Raw genomic sequence first — 18,873 nt, 5'->3', positions numbered from 1 at the left:
ATATAATGGCAAGATCATGATTAAAAGATAGGTCCAGTCACTGATGTTTTTTACCATATGATTAGTGTTGTTACAAAAATAGCAGAAGATGATTGGACACAACCTAATGGATGGTATAGATAGGTGATGTGGATGTCGATGAGTCCAAATACAACTATGTGCATGGGAAAGTTTCCAAACACTCAGCCTGATAGATCATATCTCGACAAAAAATTATCCTATCCCTAATATTAAAGATGAGGTTATTCCCTCTGTCATGCAACTCTTCAAGCTGTCAAAGTAATATCTTCAAATGGTTTGATACTAAATCACATTAAAAAAATGAGAAGACAATAATTGAATTGCAAAATCAGGATGAAGTTATACCCTACAATAGGTGGGTTCCATATCTTAGATGCCATGACTTTTCCTTGATAGGAATAATATTAATTTTTGTACAGAGAAACTTGAGAGAGACAACGACAGCCTGCGTTCAGCTGAAAAGAGTCCGACCATTGGTGTTCAGAACTTTCCAATCTAGGGGGGAAAAAAGCTAAAAATATTAATCACACCCAAAAGCCTACAATTAGTCTCATCCAAATATCAACATACAAAAACTTAATCACATTCACATACCTACAATTAAATAACTGACCATATCGGCATGTCAGCATGCACAAAAGCCAATATGGTTTTTTTTTTAATTTTTATTTTTTAAAAAAAAAAACATAAGGAAAAAGAAAAAGAAAAAAGATGAACATACCTAAGTCTAACTACATCCACGTGCCCTCTGCATACACCACCAAAAACATCATCCACCATTCACATCTAAAGCCCGAAAAAAGATCCAGTGATTATTTGTCAGATCAGGCGGACATCATTCATTAACAAACATCAACAACCATTCACGTCTTAGCTCTTCATCAAGTGCTAAGAAAATCGAGGCTTTGGTTGGTTCCTTCGAGAAAAACTCAAGGACCCTTAATATGAAATGGTTGTTGATGTTTGGGATCTTCTTCACCTCTTCATACAGCTGCCTCATTTTGGAGACCTCGTCTTCTTTTTTCCTTGTCGCAGCTAAATCTGCCATTGCTCCTGCCATCTGGGACAATGATTCCACCATCTTATCCCTGAAGTTCTGCTTCCGCTTCTTAGGCTGTTCAGATCCTGACTGTCCCATATCTCGATGCCCACTCCTTTCAGATGCTGGAGACGCACCTTTTGTGTCTGCATCAGAAAACTCAGACTCGTGACCCTCAGCCAGCTGCGCATCATGTGGTTCTGATGGGCATCGCTCCAAGATGCATAGACCGCCTAATCTTGGATTACTGTCATCGATCTCTACCTCAGCTTCCACTCTTAATCTTGGAGTGCTCTCATCGACCTCTATCTCAGCTCCTACTCTTGATCTTGGAGTGCTCTCATCAATCTCTATTTCAGCTCTTGCTCTTGACCGGATTTTGTCAGTTTGATCATTGCCGAAGATCAGAGCCATCTCATTGAAAAGCTGAATCGGCTTATATCTATAAGCAGCAGCATTGGGGTGCGCCTGTGGGGAATAAAAGCAGCATTACAGATAAATCATATCGATACATGCATATTATATTAATTTTATGCACAAGTAAAATCGAACGTGGAATTTACCTTACAGTAATTATCCCAAACTTGTTCTTCTGCTATCACACACTTCAATCCATCATCCCATCTGAACCCGTTCTGATCCAGTAGATTCCTCACATGCGTATATTGTTTCCGCCATGTCTTTAGTCGATTCTTACAGTGTTGGGCTGTAAGATACATACACAATCTTTCATTCAACATTGCCACTACTTCCTTCCATGCCTGTGGCATGAAACCATGCTCTACCTTTCCACCTAAGCGGACCTGCTCCACCAGTTGCTCAGCGAGGCAGCGATCCATTATTGGCGACCACAAGACCCACTTCTTCTGGCTACTAACGGCAGCCTCTTTGGTGTTCATTCCTACCGAATCACATGCAAACACATTAGTTCCAAGAAAACTGTTCACATTCATACGTGTAAATAATTGATATAGTTTCCATCACATACAAACACAAGTTTCCAATCACATGTCTGGAAAATGCTAGTGTTTCAGTTTCGATGCCCATGTAAGTTCCCAGTCACATGTCTCTTGAAATCATACCATTGCTTCCAATTTCCATACAGCAATGAGAACTATCAGCGTAACTATATATCAATCTATTGGTAGATACATGCATTGGTCTGAACTACATATTGCCCGAAATGAAAATACATATCTTTTCTGAATAGCATCATAAATACACATCCAAACAACTAATCACCACCATAATCATCTAAGTGCTATCTCAACTAATTGGGGTTGGCTACATTGTTTGGATTCATGAAGAAAGTTCTGGCATAAGTTTTACGCCAGCTGCCAACCTGATGCAACCCTCCTATATCCATGCTTGGGACCGGCAATGAGAGCACAAAAACTTGAACAGGCACAATGTAATAAACTATCACATAGGTTGATTACAATCAAGAGCTATCTTGCCTATTACATAGGTTGATTACAACCCAAACAACTATACAATTAAATACATAGTATAGCATCCAGTTTCCATACAATTGTAAGTTTCCAATCATACTAGTTTTTCGAATTTACATATACATGTCTCCAGTTCACATGTTAGTAAACATTATAACTTCCAATTCCCATACACCATTGGGAATTGTTGCAATTTAATGCAGATCAATCTATCAGTACATACATCTGAACAACTACACGACATCTTGACTTTCATAATATTCTCGAATCAACTATATAGAATTGGCCAAGAATCTGACCACCTGTCTCTTTCCCTTCAGGACCTTAATGGGAATGACTGAATGATGACTTTGTCTCTCCTCTGGTTCTCATCAGCTCTCTTTGTCAACCATCTCAGAATCCTGCTCATCACCTCTATCATTCATAATGTGATGATATATCAAACAATACGCTAACGCTACCTTCACTTGTGTTTCAAATGGTTAGGCCAGCACACACTTCCAGATAGAGAACCATGCTTTCAATACCCCATGAAATGTTCAATGAGATTCTGCAATGATGGATGTGGATGATTCTTTCCATTCAGTTTGTGAGAAACATCATGATCACAATATTCTCATCCCATCTATATGAGGTCAGCTACAGAATTCTCCTGATTGAAAGGCAAAGGTTTTACAACTGCTGTCAACCTGACAATAACCACTTTCAGATGGAGTTTTTAAGGAACCACCAATTATGAATTCCATTAGGTGGTAGCGAACACAAGGATAGGGGGGCAAGAAAGCCATTTCCATTCAAATACAATGGGTCAACAAGGTAGTAGCTACCTCATCATCATCATCATCATCATCATCTAAGCCTTATCCCAACTAATTGGGGTTGGTTACAACTTACATGAATCCTTTTCTGCCCATTCCACTCTATCAAGGGCCATAACTTCAAAGATAGTAGCTATCTAAATTGGCAAGTAAGGATGATAAGTGTCTAGCCCCACCGTAGGGGAACTTAATACCCACAAATCCATTGTTGATCCTTCTCAATCAACAAGAATGTCTTAAAACTTTAAATTGAAGGAACAAGGAATGGCATTTTGTGATATGAATTGCTTATTATTACAAAACTTTGTAAATCCCTTCTTATTCCAAAACTTTGTTTGTCCTTCAAAAACCAACCCTTGTTAGTTGTGTATCCCACCTAGGGCTCCAATACGACCCCATTAGTTTAGCATGTAAACTTCTAAACAAGAGAAAAAAGAACATAATCATGAGATTATTTAGTAGTTGTGCACCTCGAAAGAGTAGAATGTTTTCTTATTGGTCCTCATTTCCTAAGCTACAAAAAACCCTCTAGGTTTCACAACTTTTGGGTAATGTCACAAATGTGTTCAACACTATAAACTGGAGGCTCAAAATTTCACCTGAATGGTGAAACTACTGTCCAGTATCTGGATTCTTAATATTGTAACTAACGGTGAAGAAAAACATCAACTCTTCTCCAAGACCAAACCCAACAGTGTCATGTAGTCACCTTTTTTGTTGTTGTTGTAGAATGTCAATTAAACAGAAGAAAGTTGCAATTCATGCATATTTGGTTGTGACAAGTAGAACCTTGGTCATTGGCATTTCATCTGCAGACAGGAGATGTGGGGATGTGTGAACCCAAGAATCCTCATTCTCTCTTCTTTTTTCTTTTTCTTTTTCTCTTTCCTCCTTTCTTAATCCGTCCACCAAGGGTATCCATAGGGTCTAAAATTAATGGATTTACTTCCAGGTTCTAACTCAAATGATGGTCCTGTGATTGGACTAGTCACAACCAATAGATTCCTTAGATACATACCTGAATTGCTTGAGTAACCTCATTGACTTGTTAGGTATATCTAGCAATAGACCATTTCCCTGAGTAGCCCTTAGTTGCACCTATATGCAAGAGTTTCTTTGTCAACTGCCCATTCCATGGTTCAACAACTACGGACCTCTCTCATGGTCATACAAGATGTAGTCTTCACCCTTGTACGAAATGACGAGTCCTAGCCTATCTCATCCATGGTGGCCAGCCACAGTGCTCCAAAAATCACATCCTTCACAGCTCTTGTAGTTATAAAGGTAAATTAGAGCATTTACCTATTGTTGTCAATTTCCACATTCAAAAGTCATCACTTCCAAGAGAATAGCTAGGGCTACTTTATAACCCACCGCTTCACGAACTTCGGCCTGATGAAATTTTGAGTGGCGCCCAAATCAATAAGAACCCACACTAGTCTAGCTTTCATTAAACCTCGGATTTGCATTGATTTTTGAGTCCCACTAGCTATAAGGATGTAGTGATTCAAATATCGATATCACATGTGGCTGATACGATATAGAGGGGGAGTTATCAAATTCCCTTGTATCGCACAAAATATTGCAATGCATCACCAATATATTGCGATATATCGATACATAGAGATAGTTTGCTAGAAGTCCATAAAATTCGTTCGTATCATCTATATGTGCAATGCATTGTGGAAATTTCAAAAAGAAAATCACAAAAAAAAAAAAACCCCAAAAAATCCATTTTCTCCCAAATTTGTTTGGGGGAATCTGCTTTCATACTTGTATGATTTATGATATATGAAGTTATTTTTTGTATAATTACATAACCTTTGTCAAACAACATATAGAGCTTAGGACTCCATACAAAGCTACTTATTGTGCATATTTGTTTAATCTTTTGAGTTCTAAGTCCGTAATCATGTCTCTCATATCTTGAAGTTTTATTAATTGTGCATACTTGTTTTTTTTTTTTTTAATCTTTTGAGCTATTGTAATTAGGGCTAATTGAGATTAGGGCTCTCCTCACACCCCTCTCTCTAGTTTATATTAATAAACTAATAAGAGAAATCATATGGTAGTGTATAGGACCACCCAAAGTACAATGTTTCCTACTTCAACACTCCCCCTCAAGCTGGAACATAGATATCTAATGCAGGGGCATTTTCACACCGAGCTTGAGTGGGGTGGCCTGTGGAATGCAGGGGCACACTTGGGGTGGGTGGCCCATGTGAAGTGGGTGGCTCGTGTGAGGGGGAACCCATGTGAAGTGGGGCCCACGAGGGGAGTTTGGCCGTGGTCCTAACCCATGCAATGTGTGGTCTGGGCTATGAGATAAAGGGATTGATTCGCCATGCTCTATCAGTTCGAGCTTTTAGAGCAAGTGGCCAATTGTCCTGCATAAAAGTGGTATTAGAGCAGGAGGTCTCATGTTCGAGACTCCTCACCGAAGGTGATTAATGCAAGGGCATTTTCACACCGGGCTCGAGTGGGGTGGCCTGTGGGATGCAGGGGCAAACTTGGGGTGGGCGGCCTGTGTGAAGCGGGTGGCTCATGTGAGGTGGAACCCATGTGAAGTGGGGCCCACGAGGTGGGTTCGGCCGAGGTCCTAACCCATGCGATGTGGGGCTTGAGCTATGAGATAAAGGGATTGATTCGCCATGCTCTATCACTTCAAGCTTTTAGAGCAAGTGGCTAATTGTCCTGCATCAATATCTGTCATGCTCAGCTTGGAACATAGTAGAGAAAAGTATGTGTATGGTAAGGCCTTAGTGAAAATACCTGCAACCTGTGATTTGTACTGAACATAGGTTGTGATAATGTCCGTAGAAGCAATCTTTTCTCGAATGAAATGATAACCAACTTCTATATGCTTAGTCCTCTCATAAAATACTGGATTATTTGCTATGTACGTCGCTGCTTGATTATAGCAATAAAGCATCATAGGACCAAATAAAAACAACTAAAGCTCTTGTAATAAGGACTTGAGCCATAACAACACACAAACAACATGACCCATAGCTATGTACTCGGCTTCTGCATTGAAACGGGCCACCACATTCTGCTTCTTACTCTTCCAAGTAACCAAATTCCCCCAACAAAAGTACAATATCCTGAAGTCGACCACATATCCATGATGGAACCCACTCAATCAGCATCAACAAATGCCTCAATCTAAAGATGACCATTCCCCTAGCCAGGTGCTTTTTTTAAATACCTGGAATCTTGAGAATGCCTCCCAATGTGGAACTCTCGACTGGTGCATGTTTCTACTCACAATGCTAACATCAAATGCAATATTTGGTCGAGTGGTTGTAAGATATATCAACTCGTCAACCATTCTTTTATATCTACTTAGGTCATCAAACAACTCTTCCTGGTTATCAAATAACTTCTCACTAGTCTCCACAAGCATATCAATCGGTCTACTTGCAAGCATGCCAATCTCCTTCAACAAATCAAGAACATACTTCTTTTGGGAAAGGTTAATGCCCAACTTTAATCTAGCGACCTTAATGCCCAAAAAGTATTGAAGCAACCCTAGATCCTTAGTCTGAAAATGCTTCTAGAGACGCTTCTTGAGCTCTGAGTTGCCAGATGTGTCGCTCCCTGTAATAACAATATCGTCAACATCTACAACTAATGCTATCATACTCTTATCACTACGCTTTATGAAGATTGAGTGATCCACCTTACTCCAATCAAAGTTATATGTCAGCAACACCTTACTAAACTTGTCAAACCACGCCCTGTGCTTTATGAAGATTGAGTGATCCACCTTACTCCAATAAAAGCTATATGTCAGCAACAACTTACTAAACTTGTCAAACCACACCCCTAGAGACTGCTTTAAGCCGTAATTTGCTTTTCGAAGTCTACATACTCTCCCAGTCTCCTTCTGAGCAACAAAACAGGGAGATTGCTCCATGTAGACTTCCTCAACTAGGTCTCCACGAAGCAATAAATTCTTGACATCCAGCTATATAAAGGTCAGTCCCTGATAGCTACAATAGAAATCAATACTTGAACAGAGTTTAATGTGGCCACAGGAGAAAACATCTCCTCATAATCACATCCCTCTGTCTGCGTGTATCCTTTGGCTACCAAACAAGCTTTCAACCGTTCAACAGACCCCATCGGGGCAATACTTAATGGTGTAGACCCATTGACACCCCACCGCCCTTTTTCCAGCAAGCAAATCAAACAACTCCCACGTATGCGTCTGATACATAGCAGCCATCTCATCTTCCATAGCCTTACACAAACTAGGATGTGCTAGTGCATCATGGTAATTTGAAGGCACAAATGCATATGACAGGAACAAAGCAAAGGTATGGAAATAAGGACTTAACCGATGATAAGAAATGAAGTGAGATATAGGATGGTGGGTGCAAGATCAAATACCTTTTCTAAACACAATAAGAAAATCTAAATCAACAAAAGTGGAGGATGGACCCACAGATGAAGGTGAAGATTAAAGGGTGCCTAAATCAGAAGGGACAACCGCTTCTCCAGCAAATTCTACTTGTGGTAGAACCATAGTAGCAAAGTCGATAGGCCCTAAAATATCAACCACCGGACAAGGGACTGCATATGAAATGTCTATGGAGAGTAATTCCCCTTACCATCAACAAGGGTGAAATAGGGAATCCTCAAAAAATGACATTAACACTCCACGTATAGACAAGGGGTCAAAACACCTATACCCTTTTTTGGTACAGGAGTATCCAAGAAACACACATTTGATTCCATGAGCATCAACTTTGTCACTTCCAGGTCCAAACTTATGTACAAAGGAAATGCACCTAAAAACACAAGCAGGTAATAGAAAAAGTTCTAAATTAGGAAGCAAGGTAGAAAATGGATTTTTCCGTTTTAGCACTACAGAAGGCAAACAATTAATGAGGTGACAAGAAGTGAGAATGGCATATGTCCAGAATCGTTTGGGAACATGCATATGAGTAGAGCTGGGCACGGGATGACTTGACTTCGCAAACTCGACTCGTTCAAGCCTGACTCAATCCGAACCAATTAGACTTCATCCAATCTGAACTCAAACTGAGTCGATTCGAGTCACCCAGTAACTCGACTCGACTCGACTCGACCCGACCCGAAATCCAACTCAGTATTGACTTGACTCAATCCAATACTCGACCCGTGTGTGTGTGTGTGTGTGTGGGTGTATAACTTAGATCTAATGTTTCAGATCTGAGATGTCATGTAGCTGATGGAGAGGCTGCAATTCTGGCAAGTGCACCTAGGTTTTGAGTTGTGATTTCAGCCCGTGGATACCCAATGCACCCGACCTGACTCAGTACTTGTGACTGGGACGGACTCGGTCCGGATTAGTCCAGGCTAGACCCAGACTCAGATCGAGTCAGGCATGTTGGACTCGGTACGAAGTTGGGTCAAGTTCAGGTTAGGTCTATTTCAAAACCGAATCAAGTCAAGTCAACCCTAACTCGGTCTGACTCGACACGATGCCCAGCTCCAACAGGTGTCATTTTTTTCTCTCAGCTACCCCACTTTATTGCAGGGTGTAGGTACACTAAGTCTGGTATACAATCCCAAATGAAGCCAAGCATGCTTGGAAGGAGGTGGAGAGATATTCCAGAGCATTATCATATCAAAATATTAATATATTGGCGTTAAATTGATTTTGAATCTCACGATGAAACAATTGGAAAATATAAAAGACTTCATGTTGGTCTTTCATCAAGTACACCCAAGTCATGTGTGAGTAATCATCAATAAACATAATAAAATATTGAAAATCATTTAAACTAGGTATCTGAATGGGACCCTAGAAATTAGGGTGTACCAAATAAAATGGAATAAAGCATCTAATATCATGTCTTAGAATAAAAGATGAACAATGGTGTTTGGCTAATTGGCATGCCTCGCAATTAATTGAATTGATTGAAGACAAGGGACTAAAAGTTTTAAAGATGCTAAAGAATGGTGACGTAACCAACTATGCCACATTAGAGGTGATGCACTAGCATGTAGCGTAACTCCAGAAATCCCGAGATCAAAGTAGTATAGTCAACATGATTCACGATCCCCACCAATCGTCCTCCTCGTTTACAAGTCCTGAAATAGACAATGAGAGGAATAGAACGTCATTGAACAATTTTAGCTTTTGGTTAATATGCTCACAGACATCGAATTAAGGGGCAATTCAGGGACACAAAGAACTGAAGATAAGGATAAAGTAGAACTAAGGTGAATAACACCCATATCTTAGACATTTGATAAAAATCCATTAGCAAGGATAACAGAGGAACGTGATGGTGAGGTATCTAATCGGGAAAGAAAATGGTATATATATCGTCATGTGATCCATTGCCCCTAAGTCGATCACCAGTAAGTGGAACCAAAGGATGCAACAAAAGCATTACTTGTGTCAACTAGAGTAGCAATGGAGGTAGATGGTGTTTTCGTTGCCATATGCTTACCAAGCATCCTCTCATAGTCATCTCGAGAGACCAGGATGGTGACTAAATCACCTGTAGAGGCCAAGCTAGCAAAGGAATCAATAGAGGTTCCACCCTCAGAATACATCGCCCGATTGACCAAGAGTGGCCTGGAGGGTCGACTATGAAGTAACCAACATCTGTCAATGGTGTGATTTGTTTTCTTACAATGAGTGCGAACATGATGTTGTCCAACGTGGTCAGGTGAGAAACCACACCTACGTCCACGTCCAACGCCATACGCCTCACGTCCTCCCCCTCGGTTGTTAGAAGTTGTCACAAAAGCCAAGGTATCTCCAAATACAACATGGGAGGAAGAAGAAGATGAAAGAGCCACTCAAAGTACACAAGCAAATACATCAGTCAAGGAAGGCACAGTATCACCCCCTAGCATTTGAGCTCGCACCGGCTTAAGATATGGGCACGAGGTAGCAAGAAACAATCCTACACCAAGCTCCTGACGATACCATCTCCGCTAGGCAATATCACTAGTGTACGGATGTTACATAATCCACTCATCAAATAGCCCTTTAAACTAGGCACAATGCTCATGGAGGTTATCTCCCTGTCTCATCGTACAAATTTTCCAAAAAATGTCATAGAGGCGATGTATGTTCGTCTCGGTCGAGTATAACTACTACAGATTTTCCCATACCTCGTTAATAGTCTCATGACACATAACAGTGGTGGTATAAACCATCTCATCCATATTTCCATACAACCAATTCATGACATGTGCATCATCTTCACTCCTCTAGAGATATGACGACGAAGTCTCAAAAGGACTATCATCTGTCAAGTGTTTAAGTTTTCTCTTTGATTTCAAGTAAAGCGTAACAGACCGCCCAGGGTAAAAAATTCGATGCCCCTTTCAATTTAATGGAGATGATCTAATAAACCTCATTCTTCATATCAACTTTTAAGTTTGTGCTCGTGTTGGCCATTAATATAGAAACTTCTTTTAAAGAAATATATGATGAAAGCAAAGTGGGTTCCAGAAGTATTATCGACCATCAACGGAATCAACCGGCTAATCACTTACAACAAGAGCGGCATATAGCACAAGCAGAGAAGCCGGAATGAAATGGCAAGTTCACCAGAAAAAGAAAACGAATCCAACAAATTCCAACTATTCAAATGGCCAATCCAGAAATCGAAGGAACAATGCCCTGGCCACGTGTCAGCACAACAATGATGGCATGTGAAATGGCACTTTATCATGAGACGAAACAAGCCTAATAGGCCCACAACAATCTTGTGGTGAGCAAGCGAAAACAAGCCCATATGCGAATCAGGGCCAATTGTGACTAGTTGAGCACGAACGGAATAGGTGGGCCACGGTAGGGGGCGAGGACAGCGGGGAGAGGCCGACAACAAACAGAAGAGGTGGGCCGTGGCAGGGAGCGAGGACGAGGCGAGGATGGGGTTAGCGGGAGAGGTGCTAAGGTGGGTCAGTGCAGGTGAGTAGAGGCAGGATGAGGCAAGGAGGCGGAACTGGGCAAGAGCAGAGGATTGGGCCATGGGTAGGGGGTAGAGGTGGTGGGTGCAGGCATTGAGTAATGGGTGGGGGCGAGGGTGTTGGGCGGTGGGAACGGGGGTAGTGGAGGTGGGCGCATGCGTCGGGTCAAGACGTTGGGTGGTTCTAGAAGTGGTGGTTACGAGGGTAGAATTGATGGGTTGGGGTGAGGGGTTGATATGGCGATGAAGAAGATGATTAAGGATGAGAGAGAAAGATACACTGGTGGCAAGCGATGGAAACGAGGGAAGAAGAAGATTGAAGTGGGACTAGGGTTTTCAAACCCTATCTCTGTTACCATGTAATTAGGGCTAAATGAGATTAAGGCTCTCCTCACACTCATGGTGTGTCGTAAAGGCCATTACGGGGCTGTAAAGGCCGTTACATAAAGGTAACGATGGCAACCATTACACTTTCCAACCCCCGCAACGGCCTATTACGCCCCTCGTAAAGGCCATAACCGTAATTGTCCATTACGGAGCCAATACATGTTTTTGGGTTTTGTTTTTCAATAATAATAAATTTTATTTTATTTTTTAAAAAAGACACCATAATAATCGTTACAACCCCCGTCATGGTCGTTACACCCCGTGTCGTAAAGGTAACGGTGGTGGCCGTTAAGGTCACCGTTACCATTACAAAATACCTTGCTCACACCCCTCTCTCTAATTTTTATTAATAAACTAATAAGAGAAATCATATGGTAGTCCATAGGACCACCCAAAGCAAAATGTTTCCCACTTCAACCGCTATAAGTGTGTGATCATGTCTCTTTCAAAATATCCTGAAGTTTTATTGAAAAAATTCCATCATTTCCCAATGTTTCACTCAAACAACGGCATATTTCATGGTACATAAGATATCGATATCTTTTCGTATTCCCAGGGTGAAATATGTGAATTGATACATATATTTAAATTCATTGCATGGATGAATACATGGACCCCATTTTTTAGGCTCTCTTCACATGCTTGATCATCTTCCACCTTAGCCTCCTCGTCTTCATATCCTTTCAAGATTGGAAATCCAGCCTTCTTGTGACGTTCTAGAGTAAATATCTCATCATGATTATAATAAAGCCACTTTTTCGTCTCTCCATCATCTCTTGAGGTGTCAACCTCTTTGCTGATGGGGCCCCTCCCTCGAAAATGGAACCAACAAGAGGAATGGGCCCTCCAGGAAGTGGCAGCTTTACTTGCTTCCTGGAGATCTATATTTTCTTCATGTCATTTGCAAGCTCGATTGCTTGCATAAGAGTGATGGGTTTAACAAGTTGCACACATCCCCTCATTTCATCATTATGGCTAGCAATGAAGAATTCTACCAAATAGGATTGAGGTTTGGAAGCGTTGAGATTTTGATAGCCCTGGGATTCAATTAGCCAACCTTTGGAATTGTGTTTTGGAAAGCAAACATAGTTGAGGTTTTTTTAACTACTAACGGATAAATTTTCACTAAACCTTGATTCAGACCACCCATAATGTCCACATCATTTCTTTTCACATTTACTTCCGTTATAATGGATCAAGTGCAGATCAGGCTTCATTGGTTGTCGGCAACAACCACGAACTCCTAAAAGCTCAAAAGGTCAATCTAATGGCTCGACATTACACCAAGGACTAAATCATCCTCGAACACAAGTCAGTCAAAGCTTCAAAAGTGTCCTCAACAAGCTATGATCCCCAACAAAGTACTGAAACAACCTTTTATGGCACAAAAGATCAAGTCACCATTCCATCTTCTGCATCATCTAAGGTTGATCTAGAGTTTCATAATACACCAAGGATGCGTACAAAGCGAGAGCATTAGTGAAAAAACAGGATAAAAGAGCTGAAAGCCAAGTGTTTCTGCACATGTCATGACATTCCAAGGCCTACAACGCAAGGCATATTGTGCACAGTGTGTCGCCGACGACAATCATGCAGCAACACAACCTCTACAACAACTTTCTGGCAACACGGGCTCACGAACGATAGGCAGTTATAAGCAGCTCCTAAATTGTGAGGAACGTGCAAACTTGATCTTTATCCCTTCCAACAATCTCCAAAGCTTATAAATAGGGTTAAGAATAATAAGAAAAAGGCATCAACAACAACTCATCAAAAGTAGTTATATTGCACATGCACTCTATTTGTGCCATAACCTTTTTTTTTTTAGTCTTTTTTTTTTTATGTTAGCTTGTTAGTACACACCCCACTGTCAGTACACAGTCCACTGTTAGCCACCCCCATTAGGGAATCGATACCAAGACCTCAGTATTGAGATGAGAATATCTTCACTCAGTCTACCACTTGAGCTATGGATCTGTGCCATAACTTGTTGTAACTCTTTAACATTGTTTTCAGTAGCGCTCGTAGCGGTAGCGTACGCTACGTAGCATGCCAAATAGCATATATCCCCTGTAGCGTACAGATGCGGAGCGTGTAGCGCAGGTAGTGTGCGCTATGCTACGGTATTTTTTTTTTCTTTGTTATAAATAGTGGTGACCTCACACCACAACTACTTAAGTTAAAAAATAAAAAATAAAAAATAAAAAAAAATAAAAAAAAAAACCAGTCGAATAGGGTATTCGAAACCCCTTGGAACCCTACGCCGAACGCAACTTCCTCTTCCCCTCTTCAATCTTGCAATCCAAAAGCCCATCAAAGGGGCTTCTTTGGCCGACCGTTGGAGACAATAAGAAGGTCCATTTGGTGCAATTTCATGATCATTGGAGAAGAAATGAAGGAGAAATCAGATTTCCCCAATTCCGGTTCTGGTTAGCTATGGAGCTTCAAATTTTAGAGTTTTCATTAATTGAATCTCATCTTGAGATAATAATAGGTACGCTTGTTCCCCTTGGTGAGTTTCTTTTGATGCACAATGAAAATAACTTGTTATTTTGAGTTTTTTTTTTCTCATTTTTTTTCTTCTCAAAATGCCGGTTACTATGCGTTTTTTTGTTCTTTATCATTTTTTTTTCATTTCTTTTTCAATATCTCTGTTGCTATGCATTGTTTGCTATTTTATGGCCCACTGATGTGTGTGAATGGGTGGATTTCTGAGGAATGTGACATTTGTATTGTACTGGATGCTCTTAATTGTGTGTGTGTGTGTGTGTGTGTGTGTGTGTGTGTATATATAGCTTTTTTCTTACTATTGATCATATTTATCTTTTTTTTAAAAAAATAGAAGTATTGTGTAGGTTACACTACACGCTACGCTATTTCGCTACACACTATGGAGGGTTGAATGCTACACAACACGCTACCGCTATTTAAAACACTGCTCTTTAACTTGTTATTTTTATATAGTTCTTTGATGTAATTGTGTCCAATAGTCTAGGAGAGTCAAAGGTGTGAACCCACCACTGATTCAACAATCAATCAGAGTGAGAATTGCTTACTTTCAATCATCAAGGAGCCCACTTTAAAGGCTTGTCGTCCATTTGTAATCTTCTATGTGTTGAGTAACAAAATCACAGAGCATTCCAGTTTTACATCTTGAGGCACATGCGTACAATAATTTAGCCAAACCACCTATAGGATTGGCTTGCTCGTAGTTTTTTTGCGTTTTTTTTTGAAGACACAGGGTGTCCCCACTTCTTTTTTGAAGTGAGACTAATCCCTGCAGATACACGCAATCACCCACAACCACGTGTATCGGGTAAAGCCAAGGAGGGGAATCGAACCCTCAAACCTAGTGCTCAAAGCTTTGGTGAAGTGAGTCCGTGTTTACCTCTCTACTGCTAAAAGCTTTGGTGAAGTGAGTCCATGTTTACCTCTATAAAATTTCTCACAACCCACTCAGTATAGAATCACCTCCTTGATGGATCATTGCCAACTCTACCATTTATATCAATTCAATTGTTACGGCTGAAAGGTCCTTCCACATCAAATCAAGTAACATCAATCTTGAGATGCTAGGTCAGCCAACCCGTCATATTCTCTTTCACCCAACATCAAATGTCACACCAGCCTTTGTTGGGAATCATCATTTGAGTTATGGACCACTTGCATATAGGATGACTCTCGCACTATTTGAGGAGATGCTGTTATTGTTGATTCGGGGCACTTTAGACGGTTCCTCTTCTCTAGGATTTGTTGCACCCTTCAATAATTGGTCGAGCTTGGCCTCAATGTTAGAAGAAAATTGTTGGCATTTCTCCCCAGCCGCCATTAGCTACACAAGAACATCCTTAACAACTGGTTGTTTTGAACATTGTTGCTCATCGAATCCCTCGATGTATTCATTTCCAGTTGCTTGAGCCTAATCTTGTCAACCAAGGCTCTGGTACCAAATTGTTACGACTCCGAGAACAAGGAAAGTATTTTTTTGGCGGGGCTTTAAATGCAAGGAATAAGAGAGAGAGAGAGAGAGAGAGAGAGAGAGAGAGAGAGAGAGAGAGAGAGAGCAGTAATGGATAGTGATCTTTGGGTGGGTGATCATCCATCTTCAAAGGGACTAAGGTGGGAGAGAGCCAGTCCCACATGCGCACTCGCTTGATTGCTTTAGATCTCTCTGTCTTTAAAAACAATCTAAAACCCCCTAGGGAGGCAAGGCATAGCTTGAGGGAGGTGGTTTTAGGAGCTTGGCTACAAAACCCATTTGACGGGCCAAACTCTAGCTACACAGCTGGGTATGGGGTGGCCAGAGTATGGTCGCTTGGCAGTATGTGCTGTGACAGTAAACTCATGCATTAGGATGGCTGTCAACCATCTTCATGCCATGGGTTCAGGGCGCTCTGGGAGAGGAATTTGGGGGAAATTTTAACCGTCTTATGTTCATTTTAGAGTTGAGAATGCCCTGTGCTTTCTTGTGAAGAAATTCCACAAACTTCTTTCAATCAAATTTAATGATGAGCTTTGAGAGTGACAAGATTGCATGGCCAACCTTTCAAAAAATCCACAGAAAGTTTATAGAGACTCAAAAAGTTTCAAACAGCTGATGTCAAGATCTTTGTTCAGGAAAATTGGCTTTCAATCTTGTATTGGAGGAATTACTTGATTCCTCCGGAAGTGTTACAAGAAACAAGATAAAAATAGGAAATTACAAGAATAAGAAACCCTTTTAAAAAATGGTTTCCAAGTGGCTCGAGTACAAATCAAAACAACTTGATTTACAAACGAATCAAGGTCAGATTTGTATGTTGGACTCTCCTAGGATTCTAACCGTTCCTTACAACTTGATTATAGATGAGTAAAAATGAAACACAAAGAAATGCAATGGCTGTGTGCAATTCTTGTTGTTGTGAAAGTTTGAGATTGCATGTACACAATCCCTCAAAGTATCAACTATTTTGTAGGTTTTCTTTTATCTACTTTCATGCAAAAAGATGGGGGCAGTTATGGGCAAAACTGAGATTTGGCTGCTTTAGGGGCAAGATTGCATCCAAAATGGGCTAGCACACACCCTGTCCAGCAATGACGTGCAGCCAATGGAAAAGCACCACATTGGCACGTTAGGCATGGAGCCCACAATGAAAAGTAATTTTTTTGGAGAGAGAAATGTTTTTAAAAAAATATTGTGCAAAATGACGATTTTGCTTGTTGGCCCCACACCTGACGCGCATACATGATGTTTTTTCATCGGCGACACGTCAGCTTTAAACAAGGTGAAGGGTTGACGCGGATTGCCTGCAAAAGCCTTGTGCAGGAACTTCCTAAGATGAGAAGCTAGGTGGGGCCCACTGTGATGTTTGTGCGAAATCCACACCGTCCATCCTTTTTTTTTTCTTTTTCAGATCATGCGAGGATATCGGCCCAAAAATGAGGCAAATCCAAAACTCAAGTGGGTAGGGATATGCCTATAGTTGAAACCTCCCTGGGCTCCACCGTGATGTTTATATGCCATCCATACCATTCATAAGGTCATTCCTACTAGGATGAACTGAAAACAAAAAATATTAGCCTGATACAAAACTTCTGTGGCCCTAAGAATCTTTCAACGGTGGACGTTCAATCCCCACTGTTTCCCATCCTGCGGCCCACTCAAGTTTTGGATCTGCCTCATTTTTGGGCCCATGTCCTAACATAATCTGGCAAAACCGATGGACGGGATGGATTTCTCATAAACATCACAGTGGGCCCCACCCCACTTCCCGTCCCAGGAAGTTCCTGCAAAAGGCTTTCGCAGGCAATCCGCGTCCGTGACAGGGTTGGCTGCCGGGAGCCCTGCTGGGTAGCCATAGTCTGGCCCTGGGCAGCCAGAGATTGGCCGACGGAAACAGTTTGGGCTGCCCAAGCGTCGATTTGGGTTGGGTTGGAGTGATGTTTTCAATTTTGTAGAGGCTACATGGAGCATCTAGAAACTGATGATCATCTATGAAAGCTGTTCTAATCACTTCATTTCGTTGAATCACACAAATCTTTTTCTTTTCTTTTCTTTTTTTTAGAGAGAGAGAGAGAGAGAGAGAGAGAGAGAGAGAGAGAGAGATATGAAAGAAGAGGAGATAGTAAGAAGACCTGGTGGAGGATGGAGGGAAAGGGGAGAAGGGGCTTTGGATTTTAACAAGGAAGAGTAGTAGTGGCAACCCTTGCATGATTTTCCCTTCTTAGACCATTGCTGGTGATGATGATGATGATGATGCTCGTGATGCCGCCCTCCTTTCTCTTCTTCTTTCACCACCACCCCATTCTCTGACGCTACCATCGCTCGCATCCTCGCATCCCCTCTCTCTCTCTACTCCTTAGAGAGAGAGAGAGCCTGCCTTCTCTTTCTCACAAATGATCATAAAAAAGAGGCACAGAAATGCTGAAGCGTCCTTGGGAATGTATGAGTACCACCCACAGTTTAAAACACGGACGAGTCTGATTTGACTCGTCCGAGTCGACTCCGACTCTGTCTGACCCGACAATGTATTGGGTTTGAGCCGGACCCCATTTGGACCGGCCCGGCTAGACACACCAAGGGCCAAGGCACAGACACGAGCCAGAGCCAGAAATTTTTTGTTGGGCCTAAGTTCGACATGACCTATAATTAAATTCACCAAGTCCACATTTCCCACTAGAATGATCCTAATCCCTTGTTGATAAGTGGGCCATCCGCACAAGGCAATAGACCATTTAAAGAACATAATCGAACGGTCTACATGCAAGATGCCTATGTTACCTAACTGAGGTCTGGAACTGTGTATTTGTAGGATAAAAGGCAGCTACTATTTGATGGGGCCATGAAGGCCTAAGTGCAGAGCTATACAAGAGTCTCAAACTCGGCTCAGCTCGGTCCTCAAGCCTAATTAGCTAACTCAACTCGGTTCAATCAGCAACTTGGGCTAGTTTGAGCCGAGTTCAAGCCTATTCAACATTTTCTCAAACCTAAAAAAGTGCTTCTTTAAATTTTCATGGGATGCAAAACAGTAACAACAACATACATGTATTTCATCAAGCACTACGCGTGCAATATTAAAATCATGATTTGAGAACAGTTTTATAATGTAATTTTTTTACTTTTTATTTTTGTAGCAATTTATTTCACATCCATTCCTTCCTTGCCACTAGTTGATCACATGGAGGATACATGCACCCAAAATAACACTTCCTTGAGTCATTTCATTAAACACTTAGCAAGCAGCATTAATATC

The 18,873-nt window shown here is 41.2% G+C and overlaps 1 protein-coding gene across 3 annotated transcripts; it reads right to left on the bottom strand.

The window, feature by feature from the left end:
- Positions 1-355: 355 nt before the first annotated feature.
- On the bottom strand, positions 356-18,041 carry LOC131243389 (L10-interacting MYB domain-containing protein-like). Of its 3 annotated transcripts, none has more exons than XM_058242725.1 (4): positions 17,756-18,041; positions 9,287-9,413; positions 1,624-1,961; positions 356-1,528 (listed from the first exon to the last, which is right to left on the bottom strand). In XM_058242725.1, exons 2-4 carry the CDS (start codon positions 9,303-9,305, stop codon positions 857-859), a joined length of 1,029 nt encoding a protein of 342 aa, XP_058098708.1. In that variant the 5' UTR covers positions 9,306-9,413; positions 17,756-18,041; the 3' UTR covers positions 356-856. The 3 variants fall into 3 exon arrangements, with proteins under 3 accessions (XP_058098708.1, XP_058098709.1, XP_058098707.1); XM_058242726.1 differs by having other exon boundaries at positions 9,292-9,413; positions 17,756-18,040; XM_058242724.1 differs by lacking the exon at positions 9,287-9,413.
- Between the last annotated feature and the right edge of the window lie 832 nt (positions 18,042-18,873).

This window comes from Magnolia sinica, chromosome 4, assembly GCF_029962835.1.
Source record: "Magnolia sinica isolate HGM2019 chromosome 4, MsV1, whole genome shotgun sequence".
NCBI classification, from domain to species: domain Eukaryota; kingdom Viridiplantae; phylum Streptophyta; class Magnoliopsida; order Magnoliales; family Magnoliaceae; genus Magnolia; species Magnolia sinica.
The sequence above is the reverse complement of the archived record's forward strand: the minus strand, read 5'-3'. Positions and strand labels throughout refer to the sequence as shown.